At 42.1% G+C, this 20909-nt stretch overlaps 1 protein-coding gene across 2 annotated transcripts in view; it reads left to right on the forward strand.

The window, feature by feature from the left end:
* Positions 1-20909, forward strand: part of LOC118359136 (FAS-associated factor 1-like) — a 98449-nt gene that overhangs the window by 29962 nt on the left and 47578 nt on the right. For both annotated transcript variants that reach the window (XM_052480432.1, XM_052480433.1), the window contains exon 8: positions 15542-15625. In XM_052480432.1, coding sequence (XP_052336392.1) covers positions 15542-15625 — 84 coding nt within the window. The remainder of the gene's footprint in view (positions 1-15541; positions 15626-20909) is intronic.

Consider the following 20909-nt stretch of genomic DNA (forward strand, 5'->3'; position numbering starts at 1 on the left):
TATCGTTTATTACCATGTTTTGCTCAGACATGTTGCTACAATAGGAATGAATGTCAATATTCGTCAAGAATGCTGGAGTTTACACAATTGTTCTAACAGCTGTGGTGCATTGCGTGCTTGCTGCGGCACCTCGACAGAGGACAGGTAGAGAGAGAATGTTTTTCTAGATCTATCCATCAGGTCCACAGTGCCAGAAACTGTCTAAATGGCTTAACGCTGTTTGATCTGAGGACAAATTGGCATTTGCAGGCAACTTTGTGGGAAATGTGTTTGTGTAGTGGGGGCAGGGAATGGGGCCTGCTCATTTTCTCTATCTGAAACCAAACACTGGATTTGGTAGCAGATTATGAAATATTCATACTAGGACCACCAGCTGCGTATTTGCCCTTTCTCTTATGACAGTCTTAGCTACAGCTCGATTTGAGGGTTGAAGGGGGTTGGGTGGGTGGACTGCCATGTAGACAACACCATCATCAGTGCATCATTTGCTCTCTTCATCCGTTGCAGCTTTATCCTCAAGTGTTTTCACTTAAAGTGAGCTCAGAGAACCAAAACTGTGTTTTATTATGAGGATGCACCTCACCTCTTCCTCCTGTTTTAATAGCGTATACAGATAGAGATGAAATGCCTCCATGAATTATTAATGGCAGGAAGTCTCGTCCACGTTAAGTGTAACAAGCTCCCCATGGACTGACTGTCACTGAAATCCCTCTCCAATGAGATCGATGCTGGGGTACATGGCATACTCAAGATGTAGCCTCCTTTTGAAGTTTGAATCAGATCATACTCAAGTACAACTGTATCACCATTGTGGTAGAGTTATTTTCATGTTGTTCTGCACATGTCAATGGCAGCATTTTGCTACTGGTGACTCTAGCGATGCCTAAGTGCCAGTGATTGGTTATTGTTTCTGTCTCTCATAATTAGCCAAACTGCAGACAGACAGTATTGTTGTGTGGTGCTGGTGCATCAGTTAGATTGGTTTCCTAGGTCCCAGCATCCCCTGCTCTCAGTGCTGCCGCCTGTATGGCGCTGGTGACCATTACTGTAATCAGCCTACTTGAAGGGTTTGTAATGGTGCTAATTGAAGAGATTAATACAGCAGTGGCGGAGTGGGGGCGGCCTCTCCCCTTCCTCAGGCAGATGGTTTTGATGAGCGCCCACTGTGAACCTTAAGTGTTTCTGCTGGGATTACAAACACTGAGGAGGGGTCCCTGTTGTGAAGAGGGGTGTGAGGGGGGAAAAGAAAGGAGGAAGAGGGCTGGTAGCTTGGTGGGGGAGCTGGAAAGGGGACAAAGCGAATTCAAACAGGCCTCCATGTCCTCATGCAAGCTTGTCTTTAGGCATTCTGTTGCCTCAAAAGAGAAAATGAGGCCCAGCACCTTTACCCCTGTACCACTATCTGTGGTTCACTGCTTGTTGGGCACTTATTTACTGTTTGGTCAATGTTTTTTTTTTTTTTTTTTTTTCTGCATCAAAATTTGTAGAACATAAGTCAGAATGCAGGTGATGGTTCAGCAACTAGTGTGATCGCTACAGGTGGAAAGCTGCTATTTGTATCGAAAAGTGCCAGGCGTAAAGAACATCAAAGGGTTTTGGAATACTTCACAAAATTAAATTCTTAAAGTAAGTAGTTCAGGGAATGATGTAGTTTTGTTTGTCTATATTAATTTACTTGCCAAGTGAAAGTTCTAAGGGATTGTATTGCGGTTATGATGGAGATCTGAAACACCAAATAAGAACGCAACAAAGAAGCAACACCATATTCAAAGATGCTGGCCACTCCCATTTGCCCATTCAGTCCCCAACACCGCCACATATGGAGTCCACTGCAACCCCCCCCATCCACTTTTGTCTTAGTTGAGGATCAGCCAATGGTGTCTGCTTGTGCATATTAATGGGGAGAGAATCCTGTCCTCTTGTTTGTCTTTTCCAAAAGCTCTGGCTTTGCCTTGTGGCTCCCAGGGAACAGCTCCCCTCGCTCGCCACAGTTCGGCCTCGGGGCTTGGGCTCTGATTGGCATTCCCAGCCAAAATGTGGGGGTACGCTAAGCTGGAGAGCAAATGTTTGCCAGGAAAGTGGCGGGTAGAATAGGGGTGGCCGATGGGTCTGGAGTGTCCGTGACCAGACGAGTTGTCCGGGGGATTTCTCCAGCCCCTGCCGTTTCTACTCTGCAGCTGGAGAGATGAACGGAGGACAAAAAAGAAAGAGGGAGAGATGGAGAGGGAGAGACTGAAAGAAAGGCATCTGGTGCTGGAGAGCTTGTGACTGTTTAACGGCAACCTTTTCTTCTCTTTGATTTTGCTCCAGCCAAGGATTACTAGTACTTGGCATTAAGAATGATTAGATCATTAATGTTTCTGTGTATATCGCCCCAAGCACTGTGATATCGAGGACATGCTGGTCTCAGCCTTAACAGCAGGGAAGGGACATTCTTTATGTTATGTTATTAACACTTTATTTTTAAAATATGTGTAATTACAGTGGATAATTCATTTTCAATCTGTCCTGACAAAGTAGGCTATGTAAAATGACACAGCCGCAAAGCATTTGTGACATTAAACCATTTTTTTTTTTTTTGCATTGTCTGCCTGTCTTTTACTGCTGTTACCTTCTTATAGGAACAGCTCTCTGGTTATTACTCATACATAAAGGAGTTTAGGCTATTAGGCTATATGTTGAAGGTGCAATATGCAGAAGTCGCTCTGTATTTTCAGCTGTTTGACACTGGTGTCCAAAACTGAAAGTACAAGAGGCAAAAAACGAAACTAAAGCACGGGAAGCATAGAAATGGCGCACACAGAATAGATCTACCGCTTCTTAGACTTGCTTTCAATGCGAGTGACAGATCTATAACTCACTTTTCGAAGTGACTTTTGGTCGTCAACCAAAAAGTTGAATATTGCAGCTTTTAAGAAATAGTACAACTTGCCTGTTTATATTATGAATTATAATCTGTAACAATTAACCGATATGCATCGGTCCCCGATTCAAATGTTTAAGATACGACCCCATCGGTCCCAAGACGTGTAACGTTTCCAAATGTAGCATCAGTCATAAAATTAATTCAAAGGTTAAGAATCGCGGATTCACTCCAATCTTCAGCTCATACTACTTTCTGCCTTCGAAAATACCTTTTTTAATTAATTTTTTTACAACTGATGCATCCTCTACTTGTGTCGAATTTAGCATGTAACTGTGACGGTCATTGATCTACCAGTCATTTTGCATGCCGAACAACCCAAGAGAATATGTAGCTCGGTTAAACTGTGCACTGTGCCCAGCTTTGCGAGCTGAGCAACGCGAGGCAGGCGGCCTGTGCCTGATCTTGCACATCTGCGTAGCACATTCAGCATTCAAATGGTGAAATGGCTTGAGCGATATTAGGCTTTATTAGTTGAGTGACAACCCATGCAATTTGCTAGGTTATTGTTATCTATGCACAGTTGAAAATGTTGATTTTTACCAGAATAAAAGTAAGCTACCGGAGACTCAACTCTTATCTGGCTTGACCTGCTGAACGGGGTTTACAATGATTTGTATTTCCATTGTTCAGGTGGGGGGGACATAAAACAGGCTACATTGCCACCCGAATGTGTTAGACACCATTCCACTCCAGCCATTCCCACGAGCTCGTCCTCTCCAATTAACGTGCCGCAAACCTCGTGTGCTAATAATCTGGTCAAATCAGACCCAAATCAAACTGCTCTTGAAAGTGAATACAATTCTCTGAAAGACAGGGGGCAGCATTAGACTACACTGTTATCAGAGTGTGTTAAGATCACTGGCCTAACTAGTAACGGGATGGACTTTTAAAAACTTGATTGTAATACAGCGTTAGTCAGCAGTAGTAATAGTAGAACGCTTTGGTGAAAGTACAACTTTTTTTACTGTGTGTGTGGGGGGGTTGTTAATGATCTCTAATTGGAATGCCCAGCAAAATACTAGTGTATATAGAGGTGACATGGTGAATTGTGAAAGGCCCAGTGGAGCCAATTGTTTTGTATTCTATTGTACAACAGCTGATGAAACCAACACTGAAACAGTTTTATTTTTTATCTGGGTTATTTCCTGATTGTATTTTCAACTAGCAACTAATCTACACAGGACCTTCTAATCATCAGGTTTGCATGGCTGGGTGTTTCGGTTTTGGCAGTAAATTGGTTAATTGACCAACAACAAAGCGTTACAAACCTTTCTGCCAAAAACAGTTTTCAGTTTTCCCCTCCCCACTCAGACCACTCCCAGACAGTCTTAGCAAAATTGTGGCTTAAATGGCTTTTTAGCAAAAAACTGTCATTTAAAAAAAATGGACAACTGTTACAGTAAGGTATGTATGTTACCCAGAAATGATTTGATATTGATATAAAAAAGGCTGAATTGGTTCTTATTTTAATGTTGGTTCTATTTAGCTAGATATCAATAGTAGAGCCCGGCCGATATATATTGACCGACATTATCGGCCGATATTAGCCTTTTACAGAAATATTTGTCAGTCTTTATTCCACAGATAAAGCGCCAATATTCTATACATGGAATGAAGAAATGTCTACTCATTTGCGGTCATTTTGAAACTTTCAATGGCTGCCTGAAGAGGGCGCTCTACGTGCAGCCCATTGAACATCATTCAGCCCATAAATCACAACATGAGAATGCGTGGGCATGGTGGTTTGACTGATTAGCTTGCCAGCGACAGTGTATTTGAATAAGTAAATAATCAATAGTACACTTCACAAAGTAAGCAGGCCTGTCCTCATCACATGCTCGCTGGGTTACAGTTAGCTGGCTAGCTAGCCAGCAATCTACTGTAGTTAGGCTTTTTCTAGCCAGCAAAGTAGTTAGCCTAGCTAGTAAGCAATCAATCTGTGCTACTTATATGCGACCGCTGGACTGGCGCCAATGTAAACACAGACTCATCCTTGATACAAAAATAACACTGTTACTGTCTGAGCCTATTATGTTAGTGGGCTTATTTAGTTTGTTTTCTGAAACATGCAATCTGCAAAAAGCTAGACTAATCTGCGCCAATGATCATTTAGGCCATGTGCTTGCATTCATGTGTTAAGATTGTTAGCTAGCAGGCTGGCAAGCTCAATTAGAATATGTGACTAAAACCAGTGCAGTGAGCATTTTTGTGCATGAATGTTTTCAGTTATCAGCTAATTACTTTTGCAGTTGACTTGAAATACAGTGCCTTCGGGAAGTATTAAGACCCCTTGACTTTTTCCACATTTTGTTTTGTTACAGCCTTATTCTAAAATGAATTTAAAAAAATATTCCCTCAATCTATACACAATACCCCATAATGACAAAGCAAAAACAGTTTTTTAGAAATGGTTGCTAATTTATCAAAAACAAAAATATCAGATTTACATAAGTATTCAGACCCTTTACTCAGTACTTTGTTGAAGCACCTTTGGCAGCAATTACAACCCTGAGTCTTCTTGGGTATGACGCTACAAGCTTGGCACACCTGTATTTGAGGAGTTTCTCCCATACTTCTCTGCAGAAACTCTCAAGCTCTCGGGTTGGATGGGGAGCATTGCTACACAGCTATTTTCATGTCTCTCCAGGGATGTTTGATTATGTTCAAGTCCGGGCTCTGGCTGGGCCACTCAGGGACATTCAGAGACTTGTCCCAAAGCCACTCCTGCGTTGTCATGGCTGTGTGCTTAGGGTTGTTGTCCTGTTGGAAGGTGAACTTTCATCCCAGCCCGGGGTCCTGAGTGCTTTGGAGCAGGTTTTCATGAAGGATCTCTCTGTACTTTGCCCCGTTCATCTTTCACTCGATCCTAACTAGTCTCCCAGTCCCTGCCGCTGAAAAACACCCCCACGGCATCTGTCTGGCCACTACCATAAAGGCCTGATTGGTGGAGTGCTGCAGAGATTGCTGTCCTTCTGGAAGGTTCTCCCATTTCCACAGAGTAACTTTGGAGCTCTGTCAGAGTGACCATCGGATTCTTGGTCACCTCCTTGCCCAAGGCCCTTCCATGATTGCGCAGTTTGGCTGTGCGGCCAGCTCTAGGACGAGTCTTTGTGGTTCCAAACTAATTCCATTTAAGAATGATGGAGGCCACTGTGTTCTTGAGGACCTTCAATGCTGCAGAAATGTTTTGGTACCCTTCCCCAGATCTGTGCCTCAACACAATCCTGTTTTGGAGATCTACGGACAATTCCTTCAACCTCATGGCTTTGTTTTTACTCTGACATACACTGTCAACTGTGGGACCTTATATAGGTGGACCTTTTACCACAGGTGGCGTCCAAGTTGTACAAACATCTCAAGGATGATCAATGGAAACAGGATGCAGCAGTGCTCAATTTCAAATCTCACAGCAAAAAGTCTGAATACTTTAAAATATATATATATTTTTTTTATACATTTGTAGAAATGTCAAACCTTTACGCTTTGTCATTATGGGGTATTGTGTGTAGATGCTGAGAATGTTTTATTTAATACATTTTAGAATAAGGCTGTAACGTAAATGTGGAAAAAGTAAGAAAAAAATAAATAAATGTAAAAGTAGCGTTTTTGCCTGTCATCAAGATTTTTATAAATAATCCAAGATCGACCACAGCCTGTCGTTTTCCAATGGGACTAAATTAATCATAGTGGGCAGAACAAGCAAGCAGAGCCTATTTGCGTGTTCTAGTATGTATTTGCCTGTTTCCGTTAGGGAACTCCTACTCTGAAGTGCTTGTGTTCAATAACTCAATTTGCCCTTGTACCCTTAAACAACACGTTTAAAAAATAATAATAATAATAATACTTTGGCAAAGGGCAAAGTCTACAAAACTTAGTCCACTCTGTCCATAACAGATTTTTGTTTTGGAAACAACTGTATTGACAATGTTTAATCAATGAGAAAATTAGCACAATGTCAGCCAAAATCCGTGTCGCTCCATCTTCTCCCACTGCCGGCCACTGGGCTTCCTCTCACCACCATATTTGGTAGTGAGTGGAAACGCCAACCGCATGCTTCATATTTATGTCCGGTGAAATAACTGGCTAATTGTTTTCTGTTATAACAAGCTCTCATTACCAGGTTGCCTTAGTGTTTCTTTACATGACATTTGACTGTTGTGAAGCACTATAGTGAATCTACTTAATAGAAATGCAGATATCTAGTGTTGACATCACAAACTGCATTTCACTGCATAGTTTGATCTTGTGAAAAGTGCAGTTTCAGATTTACTTTGAGACGATTTAATGAATTCAGCTCTTGTTTATTAGTGTGCTTGTGGTGCTTCAGAACACACTTATGCATTCTTATTCACTGCCATAGATTGATACTTCTAAGTTGTACCTAAGAAGGTAAATTGAACAAGTGTTTTGTTTTATAGAGGATATAGTTCATACCATAATAATTTTTCTAAATCTCAATGATTCTATTTAGTTAAGATGTCATAGTTTAGAGCAGTGGTCACCAACCTTTTCTGAGTCCATATCACTTTCACAGTCAAAAAGCATGTCGATCTACTTCCCAGAAAAATATTTTTTAAAGTGTCTTAAAAAATGTAACATTAACCCAATGAAAACAGTTCTTTACGCATGAGGTTTGACCTGTAGGCTTAACACATTAGCACAGCATATTGGCTATATGCCTGGCCTGCCAGTATTGTACTTCTCAGACCATAATGTATTTCAAAATGTGCGCTTTGACAACAAAAGAGAAGGTGCTATAGCACTTGCGAGGCACAGTTTAGCATAAATTGAAATAATTAGCTAATTTGACTTTTTATTCTACTGGATTGATGGCACCTGCATCTGATGGTCATTGTGCTTTCGAGGCAACAGGGATCTTGGAAAAAAACGGATAAATCATGACATCAATGAACTTCAAGTTGAAGTTTGATGACCTTTCAAAACAATTTTTCCCATCTTGTTTTTTTTCCCAGTTCCCAATTGTCTGGAACGCACTGAAGTCAGATTTCCAAGTCCACAGTTGTTTGTAACACGGCATTAGTCTCAGCGGAGGGAGGGAGATCGCAGCAGAGGATCCGCTTCTCACGGTCCATGCTCTCTCCTTCCTTCGGTGAGACTGACCGGAGAGAGGGGACACTGTCTTCCTCTTGATGGTGAAACTCGAGTTGCACCACATCTGCCTTAGGCACAAATTCATGTTGTTCCTATGACCAGAGAAGGTGAAATAATCATTGATATTAAAATACGATTGCCTGCTCATAATAACAAAAACACAGGTCTATCGACAGGCCTAAATTAACACCTGCCACCTGCGAGTTGATTTTGTTATTGGCTGGTAACATGTCTATTACCAGCCACTTTGGCGGGTGGTCAGGGCTCCACAGTGCGAATACATTTATAATAAAATGTTTCAGTAGCTGTTTTCAAAGTACTTGTGCTGTTTTGTTTTATAGCTGGTAAATGAATAGCACAAGTCAAAAGAACTGCGAATCCTTTGTAGCCTATTGCGCTGCGCACAGGCATAACAGTTTGTCTAATTTACTTGAAACAAACGTCTGCTGAAGTGAGAATTGTTTTTATTGGCCATTTACATTGTTTTTTCTATGTTAGCGTTTCAACTGCTCGGAAAGAGAAGACAACGCTTCTAGTCAGACTCAATCTCACAGGCACCAATATGACTCGAGTGTAGTGATGGGTTGTTTGCGAAGGAGTAGGCTCTAAGAGCCGGCTCTTGTAGGTGAACGTTGGGAGCCGGCTCACATATCAGAAGAGCCAAATCTATTTGTAAAAATATTTGTTTAAAAAATATATATGTATGAATAATTAAAATAATTTAAATGAATTGAATTAACTAATTGTGAAAAAAATAAAATATATTGGCCTAACTGCTCAAGTGCACGCACACATTTGTTCTGACTGTCTGCTCAGAGTAACAGCCACACGCTTAGCAGCCGAGGAGAGGGAGAGAGGAAGGACAGCTGTGAAAACAGCTGGAAATAGTCTGAAGCACAGTGGCATTTGGATGCATTTTAATGATGTCGACAATGTTAGAGCACAGTAGAATTTGCCAAAACAAAATCTCATATAAAGCTGGTTCTACGCACAAGCTACACTGGCATATGCGAACTGTGCACCCAACTGTGAAGCTAGCTGTAGCGGAGCTTCGACAAACTAGCGGGCCTGCTTGTGATGGTGGTGGAGCCAGCACCTGCACACGTGGAGATGTATCCACTCAGTCAAGTATGTGTACTCCGTGACCCACAGCAACGCAGTTTTCTATGGACCAGTTTATGCCAAAGTCTGTCTGTAGCAAGACAAGGCCAAATTGATATTGCATTGGCTAAAATTATTGCCACCAATGTCCAGCCATTTTCGATCGTGGAGGACAGAAGTTTTAGAAATTATAGCTATAGTCTAAATCCAATGTACACAATTCCAAGCAGGAAAACCCTTTCAAAATCACTTATTCCACAACTTTTCGAGAGCACACAGGCTTCGGTGTGGGAAAGAGTCCAAAAAGCTACTGCAGTTTGCCTTACCGCTGACTGCCGGATAACAAGGGTAACCACTTCTTAAATGTCGGTTACATGTCACTTCATTGAACATTTTTCAATGTCGAGCTGTCTTCTGGACTGCTTTGAGTTCAGCGACAGACACACCTCAGAGAACTTGGCAGAGGAACTGTTGAGAGGGGCCAGAGAATGGCAAGTAAAATGGACCCGTCATCCATGCCTTGCCCACACAATCAACCTGATTTGTAAGATGCTCTGAAGGTGATGAAGCCCACTGTGGACAAAGTGAAAGCAGCTGTGGAATACTTCCACAGGAGCACAGTAGGTGCTGAAAAACTAAAGTCTACACAACGCCAGATGGAGCTGCCTGAGCTAAGGCCTAAACAAGACTGCACTACAAGATGAAATTCAGCATTTTATATGTTGAAGTGGTTTCTTGAGTCAAAGGATCTCTACCCTGGCCATTGTCAATGCACCTGTTGATGCTCTGACCCAGGAGGAATGGGAGGAGGTGTGAGGAGTCCTGGAACCCTTTGAGCAGGTCACTGTAGAAATCAGTGGAGAGAGCTACAGTAAACAGCTATTACTACATATGTATATGAGCAGTAGACGAGAATGTTGTATTAGAAGACAAAACATGAACCTGAACTAATAAGTTACTGTTCTCTCTTTTCAGCTTTGTGACAGCCTCAAAAATGATAGTCCTGTGTAAGGGTCTGCAGCGAATCACAGCGAGTCGCCGGAGAGAAGCAAATGTAACCACAGGACGTGACCGAGTTGATGGACACCCTATGTTCATCAATGGACAGAAAGTTCCACAGAATGGAATATAATCATGTGCTATCAGAAACTGTTGCACTTGACCCCAGGTTTAAGAAGTTAGCCTGCAGTGATGCCAGAGCGATTGAGGCTCTTCAAAGAATAACCTCAGCAGCAGGGAGGGACAGAGTCCCAGCTGGCTCAGGCACCAGGGCAACAGGAAGAAGAGGGATCAGATGGAGCAAAAGCACCAGCAGTAGTGCCACAAACGTCTGCTGTTTAACGAGAGAGCAACTGGGGATGCAGCATGAAGGAATCCCTCAGCATTTGCCATAATGGATGTCCGATCCTATTTGGCTCCTCCAAATAGGATCTGCAGATCCTCTGAGCTGGTGGAAGAACAAGGCCTCGGTCTACCCACGGCTTACTAAAGTCATGACAGGGAGACTGCATAGTGGCCACATCCGTTCCCTCTGAGAGGGTCTTCACGAAAACGGGACAAATAATTACTGAGAAGAAACCGCATCAGCCCCTTAAGTGAGGCAGCTTGCATTTTTGAATGCAAATTTCTCATAAAAGCAAAATATGGCCCGCATTGCTGTGTGCTGCTGGTTATAACATGGCAATAAAGAAGAGAGAAGCGGGACCAGTTTAAGTGGGATGCTGCAGTTTTGCAAATTTATTTTTCTTTGATATGGTGCAATATTCTATTATGCTGTTCAGATTGTATTAGTTTTGACTGGTTAGATTTATAAACACTTTGTTTATATACATTAAAAAATTATACTTTAAATGCAAATGTTTTATGACCTTTTTCATAAACCAATGCATTTTTAAATGTATTGTGATTTCATTTAATAATTTAATTAGAATTGTTTTAATACCAATCATAGGCAAACTGTTTGACTTGAAAATATACAAAACATATATTTTTTTAGAGCCGTTTGGGAGCCAAAAGAGCTGTCTCTTTTTGGTGAGTTGAGCCGGCTCACTGAAAGAGCCGGAATGCCCATCACTACTCAAGTGGCGCAACCACGGTAACCCCCCCCCCGCCCTTCTTACGGCTGAAGTCCCGTTAACGGGATCGATTTGACAACAGCAAATGAAAGTGCAGGGCGCCGAATTCAAACAAATCTCATAATTAAAATTCCTCAAACATACAAGTATTATACACCATTTTAAAGATAAACTTGTTGTTAATCCCACCACAGTGTCCGATTTTCAAAAAGGCTCTACGACGGTTAGGTCAGTGCCTAGTCACAGAAAAACAGACATTTTTCCAGCCAAAGAGAGGAGTCACAAAAAGCAGAAATAGAGAGAAAATGAATCACTAACCTTTGATGATCGTTATCAGGTGACACTCATATGACTTCATGTTACACAATACATGTATGTTTTGTTCGATAAAGTTATTTATATCCAAAAACCTCAGTTTACATTGGCGCGTTATGTTCAGCAATGTTTTGCTTCCAAAACATCTGGTGATTTTGCAGAGAGCCACGTCAATTTACAGAAATATTCATCATAAATGCATAAATGTTGATGAAAATACAAGCGTTATACATGGAATTAAAGATATACTTCTCCTTTATGCAACCGCTGTGTCAGATTGCAAAAAAGCTTTATGGAAAAAGCACACCATGCAATAATCTGAGTACAGCGCTCAGAGACCAAACAAGCCATACAGATACCTGCCATGTTGTGGAGTCAACAGAAGTCAGAAATAGCATTATAAATATTCACTTACCTTTGATCTTCATCGGAATGCACTCCTAGGAATCCCAGTTCCACAATAAATGTTTGTTTTGTTCGATAAAGTCCATAATTTATGTCCAAATACCTCCTTTTTGTTTGCTCGTTTAGTTCACAAATCCAAATTCACAAGGTCGCAGGCACTTAGTTCAGACGACAGTTCCATTACAGTTCGTAGAAACATGTCAAACGATGTATAGATTCAATCTTTAGGATGTTTTATCATAAATCTTCAATAATATTCCAACAGGACAATTTATTTTCCATTTGAAAGGAACAGAGCTCATGGCATTCTGCCAGACACCTGACTCAAACAGCTCTAATTCGCTCCCCTCGCCACAGTAGAAGCCTGAAACAAGGTTCTGTTGACATCTAGTGGAAGCCTTAGGAATTGCAATTGGACAAAATGTTACACTCTATATTGGATAGGCAAAGACTTGGAAACTTCAGATTTCCCACTTCCTGGTTGGATTTTTTCTCAGGTTTTTGCCTGCCATATGAGTTCTATTATACTCACAGACATCATTCAAACAGTTTTAGAAACGTCATAGTGTTTACTATCCAAATCGACTAATAATATGCATATCTTAGCTTCTGGGCCTGAGTAGCAGGCAGTTTACTCTGGGCACCTTATTCATCCAAGCTACTCAATACTGCCCCCCAGCCATAAGAAGTTAGAGGCAGTGGATTTTTTTTTTTTTATCTCATCTGTGATATTTTGGTTAAACGACTCCGGTCACAAAAAATAAAAAATAGCGGGCCAATAATATTTTGTCTGGTAAAAAATCTGAATGGCCGGTAGATTTGTTTCCATTTTCTTTTTAAAGAATCTACCTGTGACAGTGGCTGGTGGACCCAAACGTTAATTTAATGCCTTAGCTATGGATACATTTGGCTACTCATTAAATTGCGGCTGCAGTGTGAGTGGAAGTAGAGAGAAGCGAGTTTTATGTTTTGACAACCCTGTGGCCGGGATCGTGGAAGCTGTAGCTAGGCACGTAGGAATTTCACCAGGATGGTCAGATCAAAGGACCTCAGGGACAGTTATAAGAACCTGTGACTCCAGTTGGTGAGGTCACAATGTGAAGTGGGTGAAATGTCTGAGGGAGTCAATGGTGGTGACATGGTTTGGCCAGCGCAGTAGGCATACTAGATTTAGCCACAGATCTCCCGGCCGTGTAGGCGGAGTTTGTGTTTTCAGACATGAAATAGTTAAAAATGTGAACACTTTGCTTACATGTTGCGCAGGGCTTCTGAATCAAGTGCACCTGCCCGACAACCGTACAACACGAAAAAAAGGAGGGCCTTTATCATTGGCATTCCTACATAAATATTTGGTGATTGACTAAGAATGAAGGTGATTTTAGAGTATCGGTTAATCCTTTGGAGCACAATTTATATAAATAAAAATAATAGTAAATAACAAAAGTTATCCTGGTCTTATCGATTTTAGGGCAGCTTGAGAGAATTAGCCAATATGGTCGTTATAAGCAAACAGGATGAGCCTAATCACTCATTCAGTAATTTCCCAACTCCCCTTTATATTTTACTCATAGTAGTTTTGTTGAAACATTACTTTGTTTACATGTTAAATTTCAGTTGCTTGCTAATCTTAACATTATAGGTTCTTGTTTTCTTTTGTCTCCTTGAAGTTCTGTCTACTATGCTCAAGTCAGAAAATTGTGAGATTGTGAAATATTGGAGTTAACATTTTCAGTGTATAAACATTAGGAACTCCTTCCTAATATTGAGTTGCACCCTTTTGCCCTCAGAACAGCCTCAGTTCATCGGGACATGGGACTCTACAAGGTGTCAAGTGTTCCACAGGAATGTTGGTCCATGTTGACTCCAATGCTTCCCACAGTTGTGTCAAGTTGGTCTTTGAGCGGTGGACCATTCTTGATACACACAAGAAACGGTTGCGTGTTGAAAAACCCAGCGGCTTTGAGTTCTTGGGACAAACCGGTGCGCCTGGCACCTATTACCATACCCCGTTCAAAGGCACAAATCTTGTCTTGCCCATAAACCCACTGAATGGCACACATACACAATCCATTGTCTCAAGGCTTAAAAATCCTTCTTTAACCATTCTCCTAGCATTCATCTATACTGATGATGAAGTGGATCTAACATCACCTGGTCAGTCTGTCATGGAAAGAGCATGTGTTCTTAATGTTTTGTACACTGAGTGTGAGATTGGGCTGGCCTGATAGAGTAGGTCTGGTTAAGGTGCCGTGGCCTGCTTGCAGTCATCAGGACCTCTGTATGGGCATTAGTTTGTTGTTTCTCTGAGGCTGCTTTAAGCTCTGACTGAAGACTCTTCATTACAGGCTGGGCGCTATAGTGTTTATGCCTGCCTGACGGTCAGCACTCTGAGGAGAAATCCCTGTAGCCGTCTGGTCAAACATGGATATTACACTCTATAATAACACTGGTCACCCAGCCTGACCCCACTGCATGTGTTTTCGACTTGCGTCCTGCTTCAGAGAAGAGAGAATGAGTTTTGAATATCATGATCCCATGTCAGTTCTTATGTATAAACGTTTACCAATGCAGGTTCAGGATGGTTCTTACCAGGTGACAACCCCAACAAAAACACTTGTCTGCAGTTGAAAAAATTTAAGAAAAATAAATATAGAAAAGCACTCTATTGAGGGATGTTTGCTCCTCAATCATTTCTGAAATGGTAGTAGATGTTGGGGCTCTCTCTGTCTTATACCTTATTAACTAGCAATTTGCATTAGATCAACTTGATATTAGCAGATTGGTCTGAAAATGTAATGGAGGCTCATTTTGAACTTGAGAGTTCACACACTCCCCATAGACCAGTGTGAGCGCTGCATGCTTTGCTTGGCATCCTCTGTTTTTGTAACGTTCTTGAAGTTTCCACGTCTATGGGCACGAGCCTTCCGTCTCACCAAAGATACATCTCCCTCTGAGTGTTAGAGGGAGGATTTGGCTGTGTGTGGAGGGAGCTTTCCACCACAATGGCCAGTTTGCTCAACATCAGTATCTGCCCCCGCAGGGTAGTGCATTCTTCAGGCGTAATGCGCTAGAATCCAGCGACCAACACGCTCAGCCGACGCCTGCTTTGATCACCCTTGGCCACTGCACATCAGGCTGGCGTTGGGCTTTAAACCAACAGGCCAGGGACGGTTGAGCGTGTCGCTCGGGGACGCTGCTAACTGTTTAAAAGCACGGAATGTTATTAAGTGCAAATACACCGCGCATGAATGGGAGAAGAGAAATACTGTTAATTTCAGAGCGTGGTTCTGTTGTTCCTGGGAATTAAGCGAGGCATCCGCAGAATGCAGATAACATGGGGGCTCTTTCTCTGTCCATTGTGCCCTCCCGCCATCTTTGTTATTCCCTGTGATGCTAAAGTGTGTGGCTATCTCTCGGTCTCCTGTGAAGGTGTGGAAGGAACTGTGGAAGCTATGCAGACAGCACACACTGATGTTTTGTCTATTTACTGTTTTTATAGTCTGGTACAGCTTACTTACTGATATTTGCTGTTTAAAATTAGTTTGCTTCACGTTTGATAAACCTGAAATGATTTTCATAATTATTTGCCATTGTCATTTTTTTTCAGGTGAAGAGGAATGTTTCAGACCTGATAAACATCCCTGTGCGACACCAACAATGGGAGGGCTGGCCTGCTTCGGCATCTGATTCAGTAAGGAAGAAATACACACCATGTCTCTTGGGAACGACAATTTTGTCTCTGGCCTTTTATAGCTGTTGTTCACCGACAGTCTTGAAATGCATGAGGAAAATGTGTTCCCATGTTTTCATTTCAGAATATATCTCGTCAAAGTTGGTCTTCTAACAGGCCCATTTGACATGTAGGTCTTTATCTGCTGAGCTATCATGATTGAAAGGTTCAAGGCCCTGTTAGTTTTTTCCATGAAGGCTAGGCAAAAGCCTATTATTTTACAATATGTAGTGAATCCCAATTGAGAGAAACTGTTCAATGTTTTCAATGCTGAAACCATCTGCCCAGATGTTGAAACTAATTAAGTTGTCAAAGACTGTCCCCCATGTCCTTCGGTCTGTAGACATTAAAGCTCACATCATTGAGTGTCACTGACCTCTCCTGCCCGGGGTCATGGTTCTCAGCCATTCAGCTGAACTCAGTCAAAGTGCTCAGAAGCGGTCCTCACACGAAGACCTGAGGAACCCCAACCCCCCCGTGCTTTTATTTGACAGCTTAGGCCTATATGTTCCCATGCTAATTGTATGGATGGATATGCAACTGTGCTGTTGTGCACACATTTTGTTGGTGCCTTTATATGTAATCTTTGCTTTTTGAAGTATACGTTCTTATTACAGTATTTTATGGCATCTTCACTACACCAAACTGGGTTTGCATGATTAAAATATATAATAACATTTCTGTTTTAGATATAGTAGTACAGAGTTCAGTAACCTGTTCTGTAAGTGTTTTTTTGGTTCAGATGGGAACCCTCTCTTTTCGCATCTACACTCAAAAATTATATTTGACATATTGAATGAAAAATAACTGCACCGTTTTTTAGTTTCTAGTGAAGCTTTTACGACCTGCTTGGTTGCTCTCTTGTGAAAGCAAATAGGCCTACATTGCAACCATGTATTTTCCTGTAAGGCTGAGACAAAAGGTTCTACTTCCTTTTTGTTCCAAATTGTTTGCTCTTTGTGTGTCTTAAAGCTAAACGCAGTGGCCAAAGGCAACCTCTCAAATGACGTTGTAGAAAACATTAGGAACACCTACCTAATATTGAGTTGCACCCCCTTTTTGACCTCAGAACAGCCTGAATTTGTTGGGGTATGGACTCGACAAGGTGTTGAAAGCGTTCCACAGGGATGCTGGCCCATGTTGACTCCAATGCTTCCCACAGGTGTGTGGTGGACCATTCTTGAGACGCTGGACACTGTTGAGCACGAAACGCCGTCTGGCACCTACTACCATACCCCTGTTTAAAGGCACTTAAATATTTTGTCTTGCCTATTCACCCAATGACACGCATACACAATCCATGTCTCAAGGCTTCAAATCCTTCTTTAACGTGTCTCCTCCCCTTCACCCACACTGATTTTGAAGTGGAATTAACAAGTGACATCAATACGGGATCACAAGTTTTACCTGGATTCACCTGTTTAGACTATTTCAGTGAGAGAGGATGTTTTGTACACTGTATATTTTAACTGTTATCCATCTCTTTAATTCAACGGGCACTAATAACTCTTGCTGAGAAATCAAGTCCAATCAGAAACCAGTAAAGTGTACAATGTCACTTCACAGCCCTTTGAACCCACCATCTCTCACTTCCCAGAATATGACTGAGGCTGCTTATCAATGAGCCTTGACTTGACCAAAGTGCTAAGGTAGCTTGGGGATTAATAGAAAGTGGGTGTGTGTCATAGGCATGTGCCTTGCTATAGCCTGGCTACGGTGGCTCTCTGCTCCCATGTTTCCTGGGAAGAGATATTAAAAGCCTTGATTGCAATAATGGCCCTCTCCAGACCCTTATTGAACTGTCTCTCTGAGCATTACACAGAAAAGCCCTTGCATGCCAGCCTGGCTGTTTCATTGCAGATCTCATTAACCCCGCCTCATCTCTGGGGATTTGTACCAATAAACATGGCTTCAAATTACATTTTCAAGGAGTCAGAATCGATGACTACTCCTCAGCTCTGCTTTCATTGTTCTCAGCGTATGCTTTCACTTGTTGTTGTGTGTGTGTGTGTGTGTGTGTGTGTGTGTGTGTGTGTGTGTGTGTGTGTGTGTGTGTGTGTGTGTGTGTGGGGGCAGAATTCCCTTTTAACATGTAATAATTTTACGTTTATTCAATTTGTAGATCAATATTGTTCAAACCAAGAGGTTTTATTACCACCCGGCAGTTTTATAATTAAAGACCCGTTGCAATATCAGACATTATTGCGTGAGTGTCTACGTTCAAGTGAATGTGGAGGAAAAAAATTCAGTCACAGATAAACGACATCTACATATATGTTAGATTACTGCCGTTATATTGGTGATGGCATAGTCATGTACTGTACACTGCTGGAGCAGCTCTCTGGAGTTAAAGATCAGTTCACAAGCTCCGCTGGGCGCCACCTCTGCCAGCCACTCCAACCCACACAGCCTTTTGGCAACCAATTGCCAAGAGTCACTTTCATTTAGATCCTTGTGAATGTTGAAAATATAAGGCTTTGAATTGTCTAATTATATATTTAGCAGCTAATTGATTGACTTATTTGACCTACTTCTGTTTTATAATTGTGCTTTACGCTCAAATTGAAATGTTCTAAGAGTTGGGTTGCTTTTCTTTTTTTTTGTACATGAAAGCAAACCGGGTAGGAGCTTACTTTTGGAGAAATTAGTTATTTCTTTCCGTACTTCACGTCCCTGGTACTGAGCCTTCATTGTGTGTAGCGCCACAAAAGTTTAGCCTACATAAAAATGACATCCGAGCAGGAAGAAACCTCTTGTTTTGGTTGGCAATGTGATTCAGTGAGGTAACTTGATATTTCAAATGGAAAGGAAGTGAAATATAATCACAGAGAGTAAAGGGAAATGCAAGCAACCTGGCCACAGAAATGAGAGGGTGATGCTCATTTGGCAGTATAAGCCTATATCCATGGTGCCTTACCTTATGATGAAGCTGATGCTCAAATCAAAAGATGTTTGGGATTGGCTGGGATGAAAAACCAATAAAGGCACATTTATGAGGAAACAGTTGTTCCTTGAGGTAAAGGACCGTTGACTCCCTTGGTGTGAAAGATGATTGGTCTGTTATGAGACCTTCTTATTACAATTTCCTTCCTTCACTTCTCTGAGAAATCAAGCCGAGCCAGGCGGTAGGCGCTCTGGCCGTTCTGATTGACAGGGCGATCCTGCACCTTTGGGAGTGATTGACAGACAGTGGGACATCCTTATTAGACTCTCTTGTTTTCTCTGCTGCCATAATTGCTGACATTTATCCAGTGTTTCATGGTGTTTGCTAATGTATTAATGCAGCCACTCTCAGAGGGATCCGCGCCCGTCGCCGAGTCTCCCGGCTTTTAATGGATTCTCTAGTTGACAGGCCCGTGCAGGCTTATTGGGGCCTGCTGGTTGCCGTAGCGACAGGGCTCAGTGATAAGCTGAGAGAGAGCCCCCTGTGATTGCTGTCTTTAGGTGACATTCAGTGGGCCTAGACTCTGTGAGGGGGACATGAGCTCTTTGGAGGAGAGACTGTGTAGGCGGTCTCTATCCATCGCCCTCTAATGACCAAATACATTTGCTAATGCTACTTTGAGTCAGGGCTAAAAATAAGGCGGTCTGGTACCGTGTCCCAGCAAAATTGATAGTGAGGGGTTAGACTCATGTTTTACCGGTACGGCTATCACAATAATTCCAACAAAATGTCAAAAACTTTAGGCTATTACACAATTCTTTGTCATTAGTGTATGTCAGAGGCATGAAAAATGAGTGAATGGACTTGAATACAGGTGGTATAGCCTATGCTCCACATTTTGCGAAGGCAGAGATGGGTGGCTGACAACACGCTCGCGGACAGCAGTATTACTTTCTGTCCTAATGACATTTGCCAAATGTCATTACACTTTTTGGTGTTTTGTGTAACAGATGTCTTCTATTCACCACTGTTTTAGAGGATGAAATGTGCATCGGTAGCCTAGTAAAGGAGCCCTTTTGAAGTGATTATTTCACATTTGGAAGAGAACATGACTGGTTGTGTTTGCCACAATAAAAGGTAATAAGTTGTAAAAGTTAAATGTAAAATCTTTACGACCTGGCCCACACAGATCCTATGGAATTAATAGTGATTCTATATGTATTTCTATGATAAGGCCCACATTTATTTTGGCGCATGTGCGAGCACACACACAGGTCCCGTGCAGGGAAGAAATTTCATTTACGTTCACCCCTGCATTGATTGCTCTAATACATAAATATAAACAAAATAATCCAAAGTGTTCCTCATTATCTTGGCCACTTCTTGGATCCCCTAGTCTGTGAGCATAGTGGTAGGCATGTGACAATTATGGAATTTGGAGTAATGTGGCAAATGGCCACAGTTGCCATTTTTTTTGAGCTTGAAATACACCTTCTCCTAAAATGGAATTATTTAGAAGTTTGACGATTTATTTGAGTTCACGGTTATTGTCCATGATTGTCGGTTATACGATAATTGTGCCAGGGCTACATGGTGGTAAAACACCCCGCTGTTGATCCAGCAGCAGACCGGCATTCCTTTCCCACTGTGACTCTCTGTGGAGAAGCCGGTGATCAGAGTTGCCTGTGTGAACCTCACACACTTGGTGCAGGACCCCTGATCCTAATCAGGAGTGACATATCTGCAGCAGCAAGGAGGAACCTGAAAAGGGACCAACAGGTGTTTAGGGTGGGGCTTCTTTATTCTTTTCTTCTCTTCTCCTCCGTCTTTATTTTCTCTTTCTCAGGCTCTGTTGTCCCCCTTCATCAAAGAGTTGTTGAACAAGGTGCTATTGGGGCTCTGGGTGCCGTCAGTGCAGCTGTCAGTGGTAATTATCTCACTCACAGCCAGAGACCTAATCCAAACACTGCCTGAAAAAAAGAAACAGAAAGAGAATAAGAGAAAGAGGGAGAGAGGGAAAGAAAGAGAGCCAGCGAGGGGGGCTGAGAGAATTATTTCCCTGCTTCGCTCCCCAATGCTTAGAAGCTTCAATGCAAGTGTTAATTAAAAGAATCCAAAAAAGAGGAGCTTGTTCATTGTGTTGGGATGGAAGAGAAGGTCAGTGTGGGGGGGGTTAACCTCTCCCCTATGCCTTGCGGCGTTCCGTCACAGAGCTGTGGAGCTGCACTTGTCCCAAAGCATCAGTGGAAGGCACAGGGTCAAAGCTTGGCTTGGGTTAGCGCTCAACTTTTATTCCTTTTTTTGGGCACACATGTCATCCCTCCCCTCAAGGTCCCCCATTGACTGGGGAAGTGATCAACT

This window comes from Oncorhynchus keta, chromosome 26 (genome assembly GCF_023373465.1).
Source record: "Oncorhynchus keta strain PuntledgeMale-10-30-2019 chromosome 26, Oket_V2, whole genome shotgun sequence".
NCBI classification, from domain to species: Eukaryota; Metazoa; Chordata; class Actinopteri; order Salmoniformes; family Salmonidae; genus Oncorhynchus; species Oncorhynchus keta.